Source organism: Thamnophis sirtalis, unplaced genomic scaffold (genome assembly GCF_051295495.1).
Source record: "Thamnophis sirtalis isolate CommonGarterSnake01/CBP01778 unplaced genomic scaffold, rThaSir2_p1.2 scaffold_5, whole genome shotgun sequence".
Taxonomy (NCBI): Eukaryota; Metazoa; Chordata; class Lepidosauria; order Squamata; family Natricidae; genus Thamnophis; species Thamnophis sirtalis.
Window position 1 is genome coordinate 43,892,517 of NW_028261385.1, and position 17,227 is coordinate 43,909,743.

Consider the following 17,227-nt stretch of genomic DNA (forward strand, 5'->3'; position numbering starts at 1 on the left):
ATGGCAGACAGATATAAAGATGGCCATAAGAGATTCATCAAATATTATAGCTTTATTTTGAAATTAAAGCACATGTAGTAGCATATTGCATGTATTACTTCCACATGATTATTTATACTATAACATCAACAGTAAGTAGTAAGTATGCATGACCATGAAGTCACTAGGAGTCAAGTTTCACTTGCAGCAGATTTCAGTTTTTAGACAGTGATCAACTAACATTAGATTAGCCTTTTTTCTTCTTTTTGGCTTTATCATTTTAATGAGGTAGAGAAGAACCTGAATTGGCCTATCAATGCTCATTTCTAGTTAAGGAAGGTGACCATTATAATTTGAATGGCGACATGGTATTCTTGTTGCCTATATAGTTTTGAGAGTAATGAAGGCTACTATGTGGTTGACATTAATTGCATTTTCAATATATTCTAATTCTGTGTTAACCTTTAAAAGCAGGTTCATTTTTTTCAGAACAAATTATTGTTAGTACTTTTTTTAAAAAAAGCATTTTTTACTTTATTTTTACTTTGATGAGCTAGGAATTATAATTATCAGTTTGAAACACAGCATTCCTAAGATTGTTTTAAAAACTAAGGATAATAGGATTGTTGTGGACTGCCCTGAAAACAATTACACAATGGCTTTTTTCCCTCATAAGTAAAGTTTTAAATGTCTTTTTCTTTAATTTCATGTTTAAGAAAGTATTTCTCAAACACAATTTTGTATTTCAAATAGAATATTTTAGAATTTCCTGTTTCTTCCACATAAATTAAGAGGTCCATTATTTTCTGAAAAGTGATTTATATCAGATCCCTCTTCCAGAGTATTCACCTTAAAATTTTGCAAGAAATAAATTTCTGCCCAGGTGGATAAAATACACTAAAATGTTATTTAAATACAAATGGGAATCCAAATTTCTAATTTTACTCATGTTGAATTTGTATAATAAAAAACCCATTTCTCATACCATAAGGGTTTTTTCCTTACAAGATTGCTAAACTTATACTTAAATAAGGAATTTAGGTAAAGTTATTGATGAAGGCTTGTTGTTACTTAAAATTTCACCGTATACATGGAAATTCAAAAACAGTCTCAGACTAAAAACAAATGAAATAGGTAACTATGAACTTTTGAGATGTACATAAAAAGAAGGCAAAAAGATCTAAGCATTATTTCAACAAATGGAACTGAATATGAAAAAGATCAGGAATAAAGAAAAAGAATAGGAATAAAGCCAGGAATAATCAGGGGGAGCGGGGAGAGGAGAAAAACATTTATTTATGAATGAGATAGCCAGAAATTTTCCCATCATCACATTAACTATTTTCCTTATTGTATGAGAACTGATCTAATACACTTAATGAATCAAGAAGAAAGGAACATTTTCAAAAATCCGAGCATCAACACATCAACAGCTTGGTTGTTCACAGGTATGTGTTTAAAATCCCCAACACATTCCCCTATCCCAAACAGAACAGAGATTTGTGGTAGTACAGAAGATTCAGATCATGAAAATATACTATTTACTGCAACAACAAGTTTTCAAATTCAATTCTTATTGTATATATGAAATAGATCCCTCTCCCTAATTTATTAAAAGCAGTTTCTCTTACACATGGAATTCTGTGGTTGTCTGCCTAAATTATTCAATTGAATATTTAAATATTGATATAAAATAAATCAGTATGTTATTTTCTTTTAAAGAAACAATTTAAGTCCAATTACTCAGTATGGATATGGAATGTACTTCCATATAATTTTATGTCCTTTAGTTCCCAACTATCTCCCTTATGTGGAATTGATGCAGCCCTGCCAAACCTCAGTTCCCGAGAAGCAGCTGTTTTGGTGGGTCTGCACCAAAGGCTCTGAGGAGAGAACATGGGAATCAAAAGACTATGGTTAAATGCTACATACAGGCTTCTGAACTTAACAATAAATGTTATTCTCTCAGAGTACACAGACTGAAATTGCCACAGCCATTCAACGTGAATATGTTCCGTAACTGTGAAAAATCTCAGTAGACTTTTATGGTAATAACAGACGTATGCCATCTGCCCAGGTTTATGGCTCAGAAGATGTTCAACTGCTACCGTCTTATTTCAAGGAAAGTTCCTCTTACAAACCTCTATGAGAAAGCAATATTAAATAATCATATATAAAGTAAAATAATATAGACGAATACCATGTTTTGATTACCCGGTAAAAACACAAATATCTAAGTGTTGAGTCTGTAGTCTTTTTTTCTAGTTATTTATTTATTACTGAAATAAAAGCCATTTTATGTAATGGTTGTTATTGGATTCTAACTATGGAGGCCCAGGATCAAATACAAACTCATCCAATGAAATTAATTGGATGACTTTAGGTCAGTCACTCTATACTCCAATAGAAGGGTTATTGCAAAAAAGGGGGAGAAAATTCTATGTATAGCATCCTGAGTTCCTAGAGAAAGGAGTGGAATGTATAATAGTACAACTAAATAAAAATGACAATACCTCTTTATACACTGGGTTATACTACATGAATTATTTCTTAAATTTTTGGTCTTTTTTGGCACATTTACCAAAAATGAATCTATTAAATAATATTCATGTTTCTCCATTATATTGTTATCCTACGAATCCCCTATTAATCATAAACTTGTAATGACAATTTAAGACCTTAATCATTTCAAGATGGACCTCCAGTTTTTCATGTGTGATGGCTAAACACAGAAATGGTTTACATAAATATGTACAAACCTAAGCTAAATAAATCTGAGCACTAAAACAGAAAAAATAGTACTGGAACTGCTTTAGATTTACTTTAAAAATCTAAAACAGGTTGCAGATGAATGCTGGCTAAAATCAAAAGAAGACTACATAATCTTCTGAGCTCTTGCAAAAATGTGGCACATTTGTATCTTTCTCCTTATATGACAGTATTGTTGTTATTTAGAGCAGGATTTGACTATTTAGACCAAATTAAGTAATTTGAGGATATCAGTTACTTTTTATAAATTAAGACTTAATATTCCTTCAAGTAACACAGCAATTATTGTATTATGACTTCTATACTGTAGGCTAAAATGACATATTGTAACATAAATCTTAAACTTTTCATTAAACAGCCCAAATTCAAATCCTACCTTTTTGTGCACTCTGACATTTTTGCCTGGCATTTTCATTAATTTTGCAACATACATAAGTGTAACTGAAATGTTACCTGATCAATATTATGTCTCTTTCATGTAGCACTAGAGCACATTTCCCCAAAGACCACACAGCAATGCAGGAAATAAATGTGTAAAATATCAAATGTTAATGTTAACATAGCAATACTTAATGTATAACAACTGAAAAGGCTAAAACAATTCAAAATAGTCCAAAGTACCACAAATTATCCACAAACCTATTTACAGAGTAAAATCTGTCTGCAATAACTAATTCACTAATTTGTTTTGAAGTACCCCATTTTACTTAAATCTTAGATATCCAATTATTTTTCAGCCCATTATAGTAATACGATAGTGGAGGAAAAAGGTTGCATACACCCTTCATCTGCCCTAAAGCATTATACTTTCCAACTTCCACAAGTACAGAAATGTGTGGCGAAGAACTGAAGAGAATTAAACCCAAGTTGGAAGACATTTTGATACTACACTAGCAAAGACAATTCTTCTAATTTCTATGTACCAAGAAGTTGCCTTCATATATTAAATATACATAAAAGTATTTTGAATAATTGCATGTTAAAATTACATAGAAGTAATTCATGTTTTAATTTAAATATGAACAAAAAAGCTAATATTTAAAAAATTCTGTTAGTTTTGTAAGCTGAATGCTTAGTTATGATCAATATAGTATTTGGGAGAACAATACCTATTGGAGGAAAAACTATATCATTTGTTTCTATACTATTTAAATCCTAAACTTTGGAACATGTTATTTGAACCTAACACTTCACAGTTGGAACAAACCAAAATCCAGCAGAAAATTCCCATTAGAGGAAGTTAAGTAATAAAATCTCTCTTGAGTGGACATTGACTACATGAATATATCCAGGTTGTGTTCCAGAAAACTGTATGGAAGTGATTTATCATTTCCTTTTTTCAGGACATTTGACTTTTCAGTCTAGACTGTAATCCTATAATTTTGTGTTTTCTCTCTTTCCAAGTTTTAATCAGGTCTGATATTTAGTTGTTGAGAATGGCTAGGTGCTGGCACCTGCTGTGACTTGAGAAATATGTTATTTGCTAATTCTCTCTTCTCAAGTAGCTGTAACAATTTAAAAAATGGGATTCCACTTTGCACAACTTTGCTTTTATCCATGTTGCTCATTTACTCTCCAGTTAGAACCATTAAAATCTTACTATTTCAAAAGTATTTTAAACAGTTTACATTTTGCAGAACAGTGGATGTAGGTTGCAATTCTAAAATCAGTAAATATGCTCAGATATATAATTGTTACTGAAAATGAGTCATAATAAAAAGCTATCCACTACTGTGGCTCTTTGATAGTAGAATAAGTTATTAAAATCTACTTTATGACAAGTCAACCATAAAAATATTGACTATAACCACACACGCATTAGCTGCCTTACATCAAAAGGCCTTGAAAACATTCAGATGCTACCTACAAGGTATCAACATAAAGATAATGTTACATGAAGATCATGCCATAATATTATTTTAAAATGTTAAGGTTCTGTGTGTTGATTCCTTTTAAAAACCTGTTACTCTTTGCACTACCTTGACCAATGTAGGATCTCCAAGTGAGACACCAGAATCAATGCAAACCAAATGACTTAAGGTAAATATAAAAAATATATATTTATATATGTGTGTGTATTAGTTATATTCCACAACAATAAAAGGTTATTTAAAACACAGATGATGGCAATAGCCTGGTCACAGTATATCAGCAACTTGTACTGAGAAGAATGCAACCTCTAACTGTGATAATATAAAGCTATTACAAATATTGTGTTCTCCATAAAATGGTCTTATTCTTTTATACTACAAGGTATTTATTTCGATCTATGGGAACAGTTAAGTTTCTACCTCTATATAATCTCTTATATCATACCCTAAAAGTTTTTTAATTTGAAAAACCACATGAGTAAGTTCCATAGCAATATTTCAGCTCTTTCAAATAGGAAACGTACCCCTCCTGTATGATTCTTTGAGTTAAACAGTTGTCTCAACACCAATTTCAGTTGCTTGTACTTATTAATATAATAGTGCATTATAAGAAATCTAGAAAACAACCTCTATATATAGCACCTCCAATATTAGTATCATTCATTGTATAAACAGTTGTAGACACCTACCTACACAGCAAAAAAACTCTTTTACCAGGAAAACTATACACATTAAGATTATGAAGCAAGAAAACAATATTACGGTTTGTCTTTGATGACCAGGAATCTAATTCATCAAGAATGACATAATAAAGATTCCAGTGACTGCATTAAACTTCCTAACCCTCATAAGTAAATCATTTTTCAAGAGATCAGTAATTCAAAGTGTACATCAATTCTAAAACTACTGACTTGTCCATTATTATTGCTTTCTTACTGAATAGTTGATAACAATGTGTTCCAAGTGTGAGACTATTAAGTATTATCTGTGTCTGCACATTCAGTGTTGGCTTATTGTGAACAAGTAACCTGCTGATGCATCCTACTTGACTGCTCCTGGTTTGCTTCTCCTGCCAGCAGAAGTGATTAAGTAAACCTCAGAAAATTCTTCTACAATTGGTTTTGCCATTCCCACTGACCTTAGGAACAAATGGGAATTGTTAAGCTTGTGTGCAAAATTAATAATTGTTTTCCATTAAACATGCCAAATATGATGAATAAATTAAAAATATCATACCACAAAAGCAGCCAAACTTCTTGGTGGTGACTCCCACTCAAAGCAACCATTTATAAAATAGGCAGCATTTATAATGACCATGATGCAATGTTTCACACGCATAAAGTTCCTTAGAAGAAGCTAGAGGTGGGAAACAGATAATGTGTTAGCTTCTTTTGTGCTGTTGAATATATTCTGTGTTCACATTTTATCCTAAAAGGATACACTATATAAAGTAAAAGTGCTATTATTGAAGAATAAAAAAAGGAACTGTCAATAGGTATCCACAGGTTTATCGGTAATTGCAAAATATAAAAGGCTGTACCATTCCACTGTGCAGCACAATAGAAGAAATTACAATGCTGCTGTACTTACTAAGCTTTCATTCTGAATATGTAACTGTGCTCCAGGCACTGAGTTTCAAAGATTTACTATATTAATCCAGATTTTTTAAACAAAATTTTATACTAGCTATATGAAATGACATATGCAGTAATTCACAGGCAATTTTACTTGTTTTTCCATTTAAGATGTGACAAAACATTGCAAGGACAAGAAGAACCAGGCATTTCTTTTTAAAACCTGTGAAGATCTTTTCAGCAGCATTTGGAAAAATATTACCTTGAACTTATTCATAAAATTCACTGGAAAGAGCTTGCTAACTTGTTGCATTTTAAAGTATAATACTGTATCTGTTTTTATTTAAAACACAATTTCTCTAATGAGATATTTTAAGTTCAAACTATGCGATAAAGATTATCTACCCACTGTCTGCAAATGTGCCCACTAATTTCTAAAAAAACTGGGAGGACTGTACTGAAAGTATTTTGTTTTGTGTATTACAAAAGAGTATTTGCTTGTTTTATGATTATGTAAATATTATTTGATTGATGATAAAAAAAAATCCTTACTAAAAGTAACTCTGTATTTTAAGTAAGAAGTATACAAACACTATTCAGTTTATAAATCAGTTCTGGAAAAGCAGATTGATTTAGAGACTATTTAGGTACTATAATTGTAATCATACAAAATATAGAATAAATTTGGTTGTAGTATTATTTTAGCCAATTCTTCAACACAAGGAACATTTTAAATTTGTCACTGTTCATAAGTAAATATTTCAGCTAGTAGAAGCAAACACACTCAGAAAAAAATATGTGTCAGTCTTTGAAGAGTCAAATAAAAGTTTGTTGCCTTAATTAAGATTCTAATAAGCACCACAGCATTGGAACTAGGAGAACAAAAGACTGATAGATTCTCTAATCCACAATAATATGAAAGTTCCTGTAGGTCAAATTAGCCACAAAATGTATGGTAGACTAAGTTTACAGCCACCTGTGCCATAACCCGATACACAGGGGAAAACTGATGACTTTATTGTAGTTCTCATGACACTTTTCTAAAGCTCAGTTGTTGCTGGGAGTGGGGCATGTGTCTGTGTGTGTGTGAGTCTGTGTGTGCATGTGTGTGTGCGTGTGTGTGTGCGTGTGTGTGTGCGTGTGAGTGCGTGCTCACGTGTCCAGATAAACTTTTATTATAAATCACAGTGCTTTAAATGCTTATTCCCACCCCCACCCCCCAAAAACCACTACAAAACGTTGCAATTCTAAATCTTTACCTGTTTAGATAGTCTGTTTTCTTCTTCAATATATTTCTGTTCTTTGGGCATTAGTGTTTGGATGCTGGCTTTCACCTAAACATCAGAATGTCACGATATTTAGGCACTGAAACATGTCTCATTTAGAACCATTATCACAGCATTTCAAAATCGCAATGCCAGGATTATAAGCTAGAAATATGAAGCACAGCTCATGCTTGTGTATATATTACAGCAGTAGCAGTGGAGTGATAAAGTGTGACTGTCTCAGGCAGTGGCAGAAGAGTATTCTGCAGCATATATCAAAGTTTAGAGAAAATGAGGAATGACAGAAATTCTCTACAAATCAGGAACAAAAGCTTTCATGAAACCGAACTCTTTAGCAGTACAAAAAAGCCAAAGTTAAGACTTACAGCATTAAAAATCACATCCATTTCAAGATAGATGACCCCCTTTGTTGGCCCTGTCAGCTGCTTGTTTTTCAAAACGTAGGCTTTCTGTTCACCATTTTGAATCTGCAGGAAAAGGACATGACAGCCGTCTGTCTCACAGTCTCTACTGAATACACTCCCTCCATGACCTTTGACCCCCAGCTGCTGAAACTGACAGAGAACCCAAAACAACTGTGGCAATTCTGACAAGTACCTGTTCATTACCAGGACCAAGTCTGTCAGGAAAAATTAACTATCATGGGATTCAACATGGCCGTGAATTGAGTATGTTAAATTTTTTTTCAGTATTCCTATTACAGACCTGGGTTGAGAAATGACAGCCTGTACTGATTGTTTCCATGAGCATAAAGAAATTTAGAGCAGATGACGATGGCAATGATGATGATAATAACAATAATAATATCAACTTACATACAATAATGGAATAACCACTTTGCCTAGGAAGTCCGCACTCCGATCACGATCTTCATCGTAAACTGTCACTTCAAGAACTGAGTGGATATCTTTAATATTGCTATAAAGGGTGAAGCAGAAAGACGTCAAGTCATTGAACTGGTTGCTAACAAAAACACATCACTAAGTCCCAGAAAAATCAAATAGTACATGTATTTTTGAAAGTATAAATATGAAAAAGAGGGCTAAAAGAAGACTAATTTAAATAGGAATAAAACTCAGTCATAATACTGAACATTTGGCAATTACATACTTCCTTGCCCTTATTGTGTCTGTGGAATGTCTGCCAGCTGCACTATTTAGAGTGTCCCAGACCCCATTAGACAAAGATAGGCCGGAAGAACCAATTAGCGTAAGTTGTGATCGTCTGGCTAAGCATTTCATGGATAAAATCACTTGCATTTGCTCTGAGTTGGAAGCCAGATAGATGGAATCTTTTGAAGTTATAGAGGTATCAACTTGTGGTGTTACCTAGTACGTTTCTGATCTGTGTAAGTTCAAGTTAGTAGAGAAAGTTCTCTACAATATTACACATCTGGCTGCCCAAAGCATCTAGCAAGGGAACTGGAAGTTGGACTCTGCGGGTCATCAATTCTTCTTTGAGAGAAGGGACTATTGAGCACTTTGAAAGAAATCCTAGCCTGCCCACGCCTTGAATAATGGCTGTAGAACCAGCAATAGGAACATCTTTTCCTCTAATTTCAACCTCTCCTTTTTGTAAAGGAAGTTAATAATGGAATTAAAATTTCAAAGAGCACACACACAAAATTATTAAGCTATATATTAAGGGCATAATCATTTTAATATATTTTAATATATTATTATGTTTATGTAATATATTGTATGTTACATAATACACATATATTAATAAATACATCTGTCTGTCCATAACTAATATTTTATTTAAAATGTCAATGTGGATTATAATATAATTAAGATCTAAAGTATGTAAAATAATGCTCAACCTAAAACTGGTGAAAAGGAGAACAAACCACAAATTAGTGGTGAAGGCTTGCATGAAAAGGAAAATAAAAGATGTAATGGCAGACACTTCACAAATGTTAAAGTAGAACATTTCAGAGTGCAGGCATATTACAGAAAATATGTAAAATGTCACTCCTGCTTCACACATAATGATCTACCTTAACAATCTTAACAATCTGAAGTTTGAACTGGTTCCATGTTCTACATGAGTAAAATCTGAACTTGGGTTTGTTAGCTAATAGGCAGCTGATTCAATTGCTTTCACATGTAACATGAACATGGCCAAGTGTCTTGCTTAGCAACTTGTTCCAAGCATCTTCCACCAAATGAGATTTTTGGAATAAATGCAAGGGCAGCCCCACACTGACTGCATCATGTAATCCAAATGTAAGGGTTACTATATGTGAACAATAGTAGCTAGCTTCATTACCTAGGTGGCTAAGCTTTGTGAGACAGATGATAATCAGCCAAAGCTATTTTACTTTATTGAAAAGTTACATGAACAGTGTTACATACTGACAATCAGTATAGTAGTTTCCACCAAGGTCCTCTATTCCAAAGGGAAAGGTATTCAAATCTGATTGGTCGAAGGGTCTGATAGCTCCCTATAAAAGGGTTGCTGCCTGACAGAGTCTTTGCTGGATTGTATATAGTTGTGACTTAATTAAGAGCTGTTGCTGCTGAAGCCTGAGTCTGCCTCATCCATTCACCTGATCTAACACTGGCAATGAGGATGGGATTGGAAGGCAACTAGGCACCAAAAAGAGTGGAAGCAATCCAGCAAGTCAATCCAGCCCAGAGCGAAGCGCGGCAGAGAGCAGCCATCTTAAAGCGGCAAATTCAAATCCACTTGCCAAAACAAGATGTCTGTGCACGCCCCACCAGCTCCGTACGACCCTGCCACCAAGCACTGAGAGTCCTACATGATGAGGTATGAATGCTTCCTCGAAGCCAATGACCTCCTGAGCCTGTCCGAAGGCCGGAAACAATCAATGTTCCTGAGCTACTGCAGACCAGAAGTGTTCGAGATGGCAAACGATTTGTCCGAACCAACGCCGCTCCATTCGGTCACTTGGTCGGTCCTACAACATATGCTGCAGACACACTACACTCCCAGACTCATGCCCTCGTGACCTCAAGACTGGACTACTGCAATGCGCTCTACATGGGGCAGCCCTTGAAGAGTGTTCGGAGACTTCAGCTGGTCCAGAATGTAGCCACGCGAGCTATTGTGGGTGCGCCTCGGTACACCCACGTTACATCTATCCTCCGCGAGCTGCACTGGCTGCCTATTGGTCTCCGGATATGCTTCAAGGTGCTAGTCATCACTTATGGTATTAGACCTGGGTACTTGAGAGACCGCCTCCTGCCAATTGCCTCCCATAGACCCATCAGATCCCACAGATTAGGCCTCCTCCGAATTCCATCTGCCGGCCAATGCCGGCTGTCGACCACCCGGAGGAGGGCCTTCTCTGTGGCTGCTCCGGCCCTTTGGAACGAGCTCCCCGTGGAGATTCGGACCCTCGCCACCCTTCACGCCTTCCGGACAGCCATTAAGACCTGGCTGTCCCAGCAATCCTGGGGTTGAGTCCCCCCCCCTACTTGAACTGTTGTGCTTGTTGTGTTTTTTTAAATTGTTGTATCACTGTCTTGTTTGTCTTACTTTTTTGTATTTGTTCCCCTTACCTTGGTTTTTTGTTCAGCCGCCCTGAGTCCCTTTGGGGAATAGGGCGGCCTACAAATTGAATAAATACCAAATACCAATACCAAATACTGTCTAAATACCTGCAGAGGCACGAATTCAACCTCCGCAACCAGAAGGAAGGTGAAACAATCAATCAATATGTTGCCACACTTCAAAACGCTGCGGCCTACTGCAAGTTCAGAAACTTAGATGAACTCTTGCTAGACCGAATTATATGTGGTGTTTGGGACATTAGTTTACAGAGGAGGTTCCTCGCCAAGACCAACCTCACTCTACACAACGTCCTGGACAAAGCCAGGGCTACTGAGTCCTTGACAAAGTTGACGGAAACCCTACAGAGACAGGGCAGCCCAAAGATCTAATTTTGCGAGCCTAAGAGTACATGTCTGATCATAAGCAGATATTCACTGTAGCACTATAGCACTTCTCATCATGTTCGGACTATCTCTCAACCTGACTGATTACAGGTATGACTGATGCTATCCATCCATTAACAGATTGAAATAAAGCCATGATCGTTATAGAGGGCCTGAAGTTGCAAGCGCTCTGCCCCCATTCTCCAGAAAAATTTGATATGAATGTTGGACTTGTAGGACTAGAAAGCAGATCATATAATGTTCTTATACTAACCTTTGGATTTTTTTGGCTTTAACAAGAACAACAATAACAAATAAAGCTGCTAACCAGAAATATGCAGTGGATTATTAAACTATAAATAACATGAAACAGATCTATTTTTCTTATAATACAATTAGGAGAATTTACAATAATATGTTCCTTCATTCTTCAAATTCAAAAAATCAAATATTGCCATTGGTAAACTTGTAAGATCTGCTCAATTCTCTATAAACTAAAAAAATGATTTATCTACTAAATGATTTCCAATACATCAATTTTTTAATATTAAAATATTACAAAGTCTTTTTACATTCTTTCCTATAGTTAACTCATTCTTATTAAATGAAGAATCACAATAACTGGTCAGAAAGTACTGTGCCACGAATGTCCAATTCAGCAAATTATTCAGCCTAGCATTTTGTCATCTTTGATTTATCTCTAAGCTTTAGCTGTCCTTTATAACAAGAATGGGCATGTCTTAGGTGTTAAACTTTCTTAGCCTCCTGACCTTTAAAGGGGCTGCAGAAGAGTGTTAGGTGGTATCACTTGAAAGGTATTTTGGGGGAGATGGTTTAGAGTTGGATTAGGAAAAGCTTTGGTTTCCTAAATTGCTTAGGAAAGTTTAGCCAAGCAACTTCTGATAAATTGCTCTAAGTCATGCACTGAATTTCAGGGAATGTTGGGGTATTGGGGGTGTACAAATTGTTATTCTTTAGTGCTGAACATGATTGATCCATGTGCCGTACCAATCCCTAGTCCATTCCTAACAAAAAAGAAATATAAAGAAACATAGTACTTCTTTTATTTATTATAGCTTGTTTGCTGATCAATTCCAAATGGTTCTGAGCTACTTACATCAAGTAACAAAAACATTAAAATAGAATAACCATAATGAAAACCACACTATCCCATAATAGTACCACCCAGAAAGTGCATGTCAATCCTCACTGTTCCCAAAGGCTTTCTGGGACAGCCATGCCTTTGAAGCTGGAAGTCCCCAAAAGAGGGGTACCCAGAGGCAGGCTCCTATGATTTTTAGATTCTAGATTTTAAAATCCTAAATAAGTAAACAGAAATAAGTATATCACACTTACTATCAGCTCCCAGATTCAGCCTTTGATATCACCAAGAATTATGGTAATTTTGAACAGTCACTAAATGAACTGTTGTAAAACTACCTGTATGATGTAAGGTGTTTTTTTTTTAAAAAAATTAAGGTTTCCAATGTACGAGATCTCTCTTCCAGCATCTTAGCAGCAACACATTTGGTTACATTTGCCAGATTAAGTTTTAAAATGTTTTGGAACTATATCATTTCACAGCCATATTGAAGATCACCAATAAAAATAAATTACCAAAAGACAAAAAACATTTGCTTATAGATATTTCACTATCTTACCTGTTTATTCCAAAGACATTTATTTGCTGTACTTAATAAATTAGAGCAATTTAGTTCTGATAATTTTGAAAGCCACAATCAAACTTGGAAATGAAATGTTAAGAAATATGGTAAGACTTACAAAGTGAAGATTTTGTTCCACTCGGGATTAAGGTTCTTGTATATTGTGTGGGTCAACAATCTATCATTGTTCAATTCAATTACACAAAATGGATCACTTTTACCTGTAAAAAAATAATTTCAGAGACATTCATGAATTTGTAAAATTATCTTGGTATTCTATGTAATTAGCACTTAATATTCTAAAAACAAAATAACCTTAAGGTTATTAGTAATGTTGTGTGGTAAACTATAAAATATTGCGGCGTGATATTCTGGAATAAAGGCAAAAATGGTGGGGTGTGAACATTAGCTTGTGATTAAACATGCCTTTGCATAGAACTGCATGAGAGATAGTCAGATAATACTGCAAAAATTGCTGCAGACAGCAATTTTCACATGTTAGTACTATTTTGCCTTCCAATTTTAAAAACGACACAACCCTGATATTTAGTTCATTTTATTATATATGCACATGTTAAATATATTCTGAGGGCTAAAACTTAGAAGGCTACAAACTAATAGATTTACAAGCAAGAATTGACATAATGGCCCTTCCACATATTACATAGTTCAGATTTAAACATTTAGGTTTAATTTTAATTTAAGGATATATACTAGGAAAAACAGATAACAATCGTCCATTTAATTTTTAAAATTTCTTAAAGATTATTCTATGTCATAAACATCTAACATTTGCATACATTTGTAGTGCTATTTAAATTAAAACATATTGTCAAATTTAATATTTCAGTGAAATCGTACTGAACTTTCAGGACATATTGCAAGAAAGTGTGTGGTGACAAAATTTCACCACTTTGATACATTACAGTTATGTGATAAGTCAATGGGTTTGACTCAAGACTATTCATAATAATCAGTATAATCTTTCAAATAATCTCTGTCCTGATAAGGCTATTTTATTACATGAAAATTAACTGCAACAAAAGCAGGAGTAACAAATGTTTCCCGCTAAACTCAGTTATTAGACTGATATCGCCAAGATAGATAGATCCGAGTGCAAAGTATAGCACACTGGGCAACTCTTTTTCCTAGAAATATTCTGTAATGAAATATCACAAATTTAGGGTCTCAAAGAAACCCCATTAAATGGTAATTTGTAATTTGTTTCATACTTTAGACAATCATTATGTAGATAAAGCTGTTAATAAATTAATAATTTTCCATATTGCAGCACTGATTTAGATTCTACCACAGGTTAATGTACATAATATTAAATTTAATGACATGGTATAATTGCTTTAAGTATGTTGAATTTCATAACATATATTTGGGGGGGGGGTGTTCCTTCTGGACTGGTATCTGAAGTTTTCTTGGCAAGATTTCATAAGTGATTTGCCATTGTATGTTTCCTAGGGCTGAAAGACAATGACTGGCCCAAAGTCACTCAGTTAACTTTGGCTTAAGGCAGGATTAGAACCTACAGTCTCCTGGCTTCTAGCCTGTCACCTAGCATTTATACCAAACTGGTTTTCAAAACATAATTTTGTTACATAATTTTGTATGAAGCATAAATCAATAAATGATGAAATAGTCTTTCTCCATTTACACGTCAGATAAATCTGTGTGTTGGTTTAAATAAACAAGACATACTTTTCTTTTGCCTTTATCATAGATTTCCATTTTTAACTGTACACTGTACTTTGAATTAATTCAGATATAAATGATTCTACAGGATTTATCTTTAAAGCACTCTGGATCTTGACTTATATTGAGAATTTACCTCTAGTACTAACACCTTTTGGATAAAAATTACTTTTTTTAATAAAAGCAAGAATGTTTCAAACAAATGTTCAACACATCACAAATATATATTTCCAATTATTAATATACAATTAAAACAAAATCTATACTTTATTTTTAACTTCATTTTTAAAAGAAAGTAACATAAAATTTTTGAGGTGACACTGGATTTGCATGTTTAATAATATTGCATTTAATTTGAACTGAAAATTATTTGGACGATCTATGAATAGAAAAGCAAAGTAAAAACTTAAATGCAAAAGCCACATTCTGCCACTGAACTGTCTAAAGTTTCTGTTTTTCATGGTATTCCCATATTGTTACATCATATGGTTCCTCTTCCCATCATCCTATTGCAAAATTGGTTATTAAATTTCCAGACTCTTGAATTCTTCTTAAGCAACAAGATGCAATTTACCCAATTTGCTCCTTTTTCAAAGTCAGATAACATCAACTAGAATTACTGCAAGTGCTGTTATTTCCACAAGAAAAAGTCAACTATCATCATTTTCCATCTCTTTCAAAGAAAAGCCATTAGATATCACTAATAAATTTCTACTGGATATTCCTTATACAGATATCCAAATTTTTAGTTTCTTAATCTAAACAACTGTTATTTTGCATAAGCAACTTTTGGAAACTAATACTGTATGATCAGACCCTAAGATAACATGCAAATACATATAATTTCATCTATAATTTAAATAGATGAATAAATTCAGTAAGATATTTTTTTTTAAATCACTTGGCTGTAGGTATGCTAAAGGGAAAACACTAGTTTCTTTGTTAGTTTTATCACAGTGGCCTTACATTAGCAACCCTCAAAATCCAAAATATAAGCAAATCAATTCAGCCTCCAAATATTACTACTACCATGATATAATTGAGAGATATATGACAGATGTTTCAATAAAAAGGCATAAGTACAACACAAAGAATACCTGTTTTCCTAGTCATTTTCATGAGAATAATTCCACACCCTCATCTATGTTTTGGAAACAAGAGGGGAAGTCATAATCCCAACAAACCAATCCATACAACACGATTAATTGGATGAAAGTAAGTTGCTTCAAACAAACTTGCGTTAGTTTTGCAGCTTATTTGATAAGGCTATAGTTTGAAACAACACCTTCCCTACTCCCTCTATGATTAAGCATGCTGTACAAATAGGGTTTTCATAAATGGTAAAATCTGGCCCACTGTTCATATTCCTTTCATAGGGATCTCAGCCCAAGCCTTTCCCTTCATATATTTGAACAGATTTTGAAAATGTATTTTGTTGGTACTGATTTTTATGAATGGTTTTCTGGCAAATGCGTCTGCTATTTTTCCTGCTTGGTGGTGCATTAGCAATAGCACTTAGACTTATATACCGCTTCACAGTGCTTTCCAGCCCTCTCTAAGCAGTTTACAGAGTCAGCATATTGCCCCCAACAATCTGGGTCCTCATTTTACCCACCTCGGAAGGATGGAAGGCTGAGTCAACCTTGAGCCTGGTGAGATTCGATCTGCCAAAGTGCAGTCAGCTGGCAGTCAGCAGAAGTAGCCTGCAGTACTGCACTCTAACCACTGCAGATATTTTACCTTTCTGGAAGTTGCCTTGAACAATATAGGCAAAATTATCCCTGTAATCCCTTAATTTAGGATAAAGTTGGGCTGACTGGATAGGGCTCAGCATTTACTGGCTGGATGACCTGGCGAAAGGAAGAGTGCATGACTGAGAATTCAGAAAGAGCAAGAAGAATTGGAAAGTTTGATCTGATAATTAGCCTGGTTGATCAAAGGAATGGAATTGCACTGGAAATGATTGATCACAAACAAGTGCATGGAAATACTTAACCAAGATCCTAGCTTCCTAAGAGGCTCAGGAAAGAAATATTTTCCTCTTTCTCTCCTCCTCTCAAAGCTAAGGATAAGAAGGGAAAGTACTGCCCAGTTACCTAAAGGAGTTAACATAACACAGCACTAACCAAGTGGAACTGCTGCAGAATTGCAAGAAGCCCTCTATACACGTGCATATTATTTTATACATAACATTGCATTTTAGAAATATAAGCAGAAATTATTCACTTTATTTGCACCATAAGAATAAAAATTACTCTGTTGAGAGTAAGTGGCTCTTTGTGCATGTAGTAATTCCTTTTTCACCTTCTGTCAGAGCTGGAAGCCAAGGGCACAATACAGAAAGTATCTATGAGGTCCTAGTAAGATCAGCAGTAGCAATACTGGTTGAATGTGCTGTGCTTGAAGACAAGAACATGGGTGATAGATATACAACCCACCCTAATTTCCCCAGTGTCTTCCTTTCCATACCTCCCTTTA

The 17,227-nt window shown here is 34.5% G+C and overlaps 1 protein-coding gene across 2 annotated transcripts in view; it reads right to left on the bottom strand.

Annotated features, from left to right (window-relative positions):
• Positions 1–17,227, bottom strand: part of MCTP1 (multiple C2 and transmembrane domain containing 1) — a 107,147-nt gene that overhangs the window by 50,856 nt on the left and 39,064 nt on the right. For both annotated transcript variants that reach the window (XR_015696679.1, XM_087715725.1), the window contains exons 10-14: positions 13,164–13,266; positions 8,295–8,397; positions 7,845–7,946; positions 7,453–7,527; positions 5,856–5,975 (exon numbers count right to left, since the gene is read on the bottom strand). Coding sequence is in view for 1 of the 2 variants with exons in the window: in XM_087715725.1 (XP_087571851.1) it covers positions 5,856–5,975; positions 7,453–7,527; positions 7,845–7,946; positions 8,295–8,397; positions 13,164–13,266 (503 nt within the window). In the remaining variant the exon portion in view is untranslated. The remainder of the gene's footprint in view (positions 1–5,855; positions 5,976–7,452; positions 7,528–7,844; positions 7,947–8,294; positions 8,398–13,163; positions 13,267–17,227) is intronic.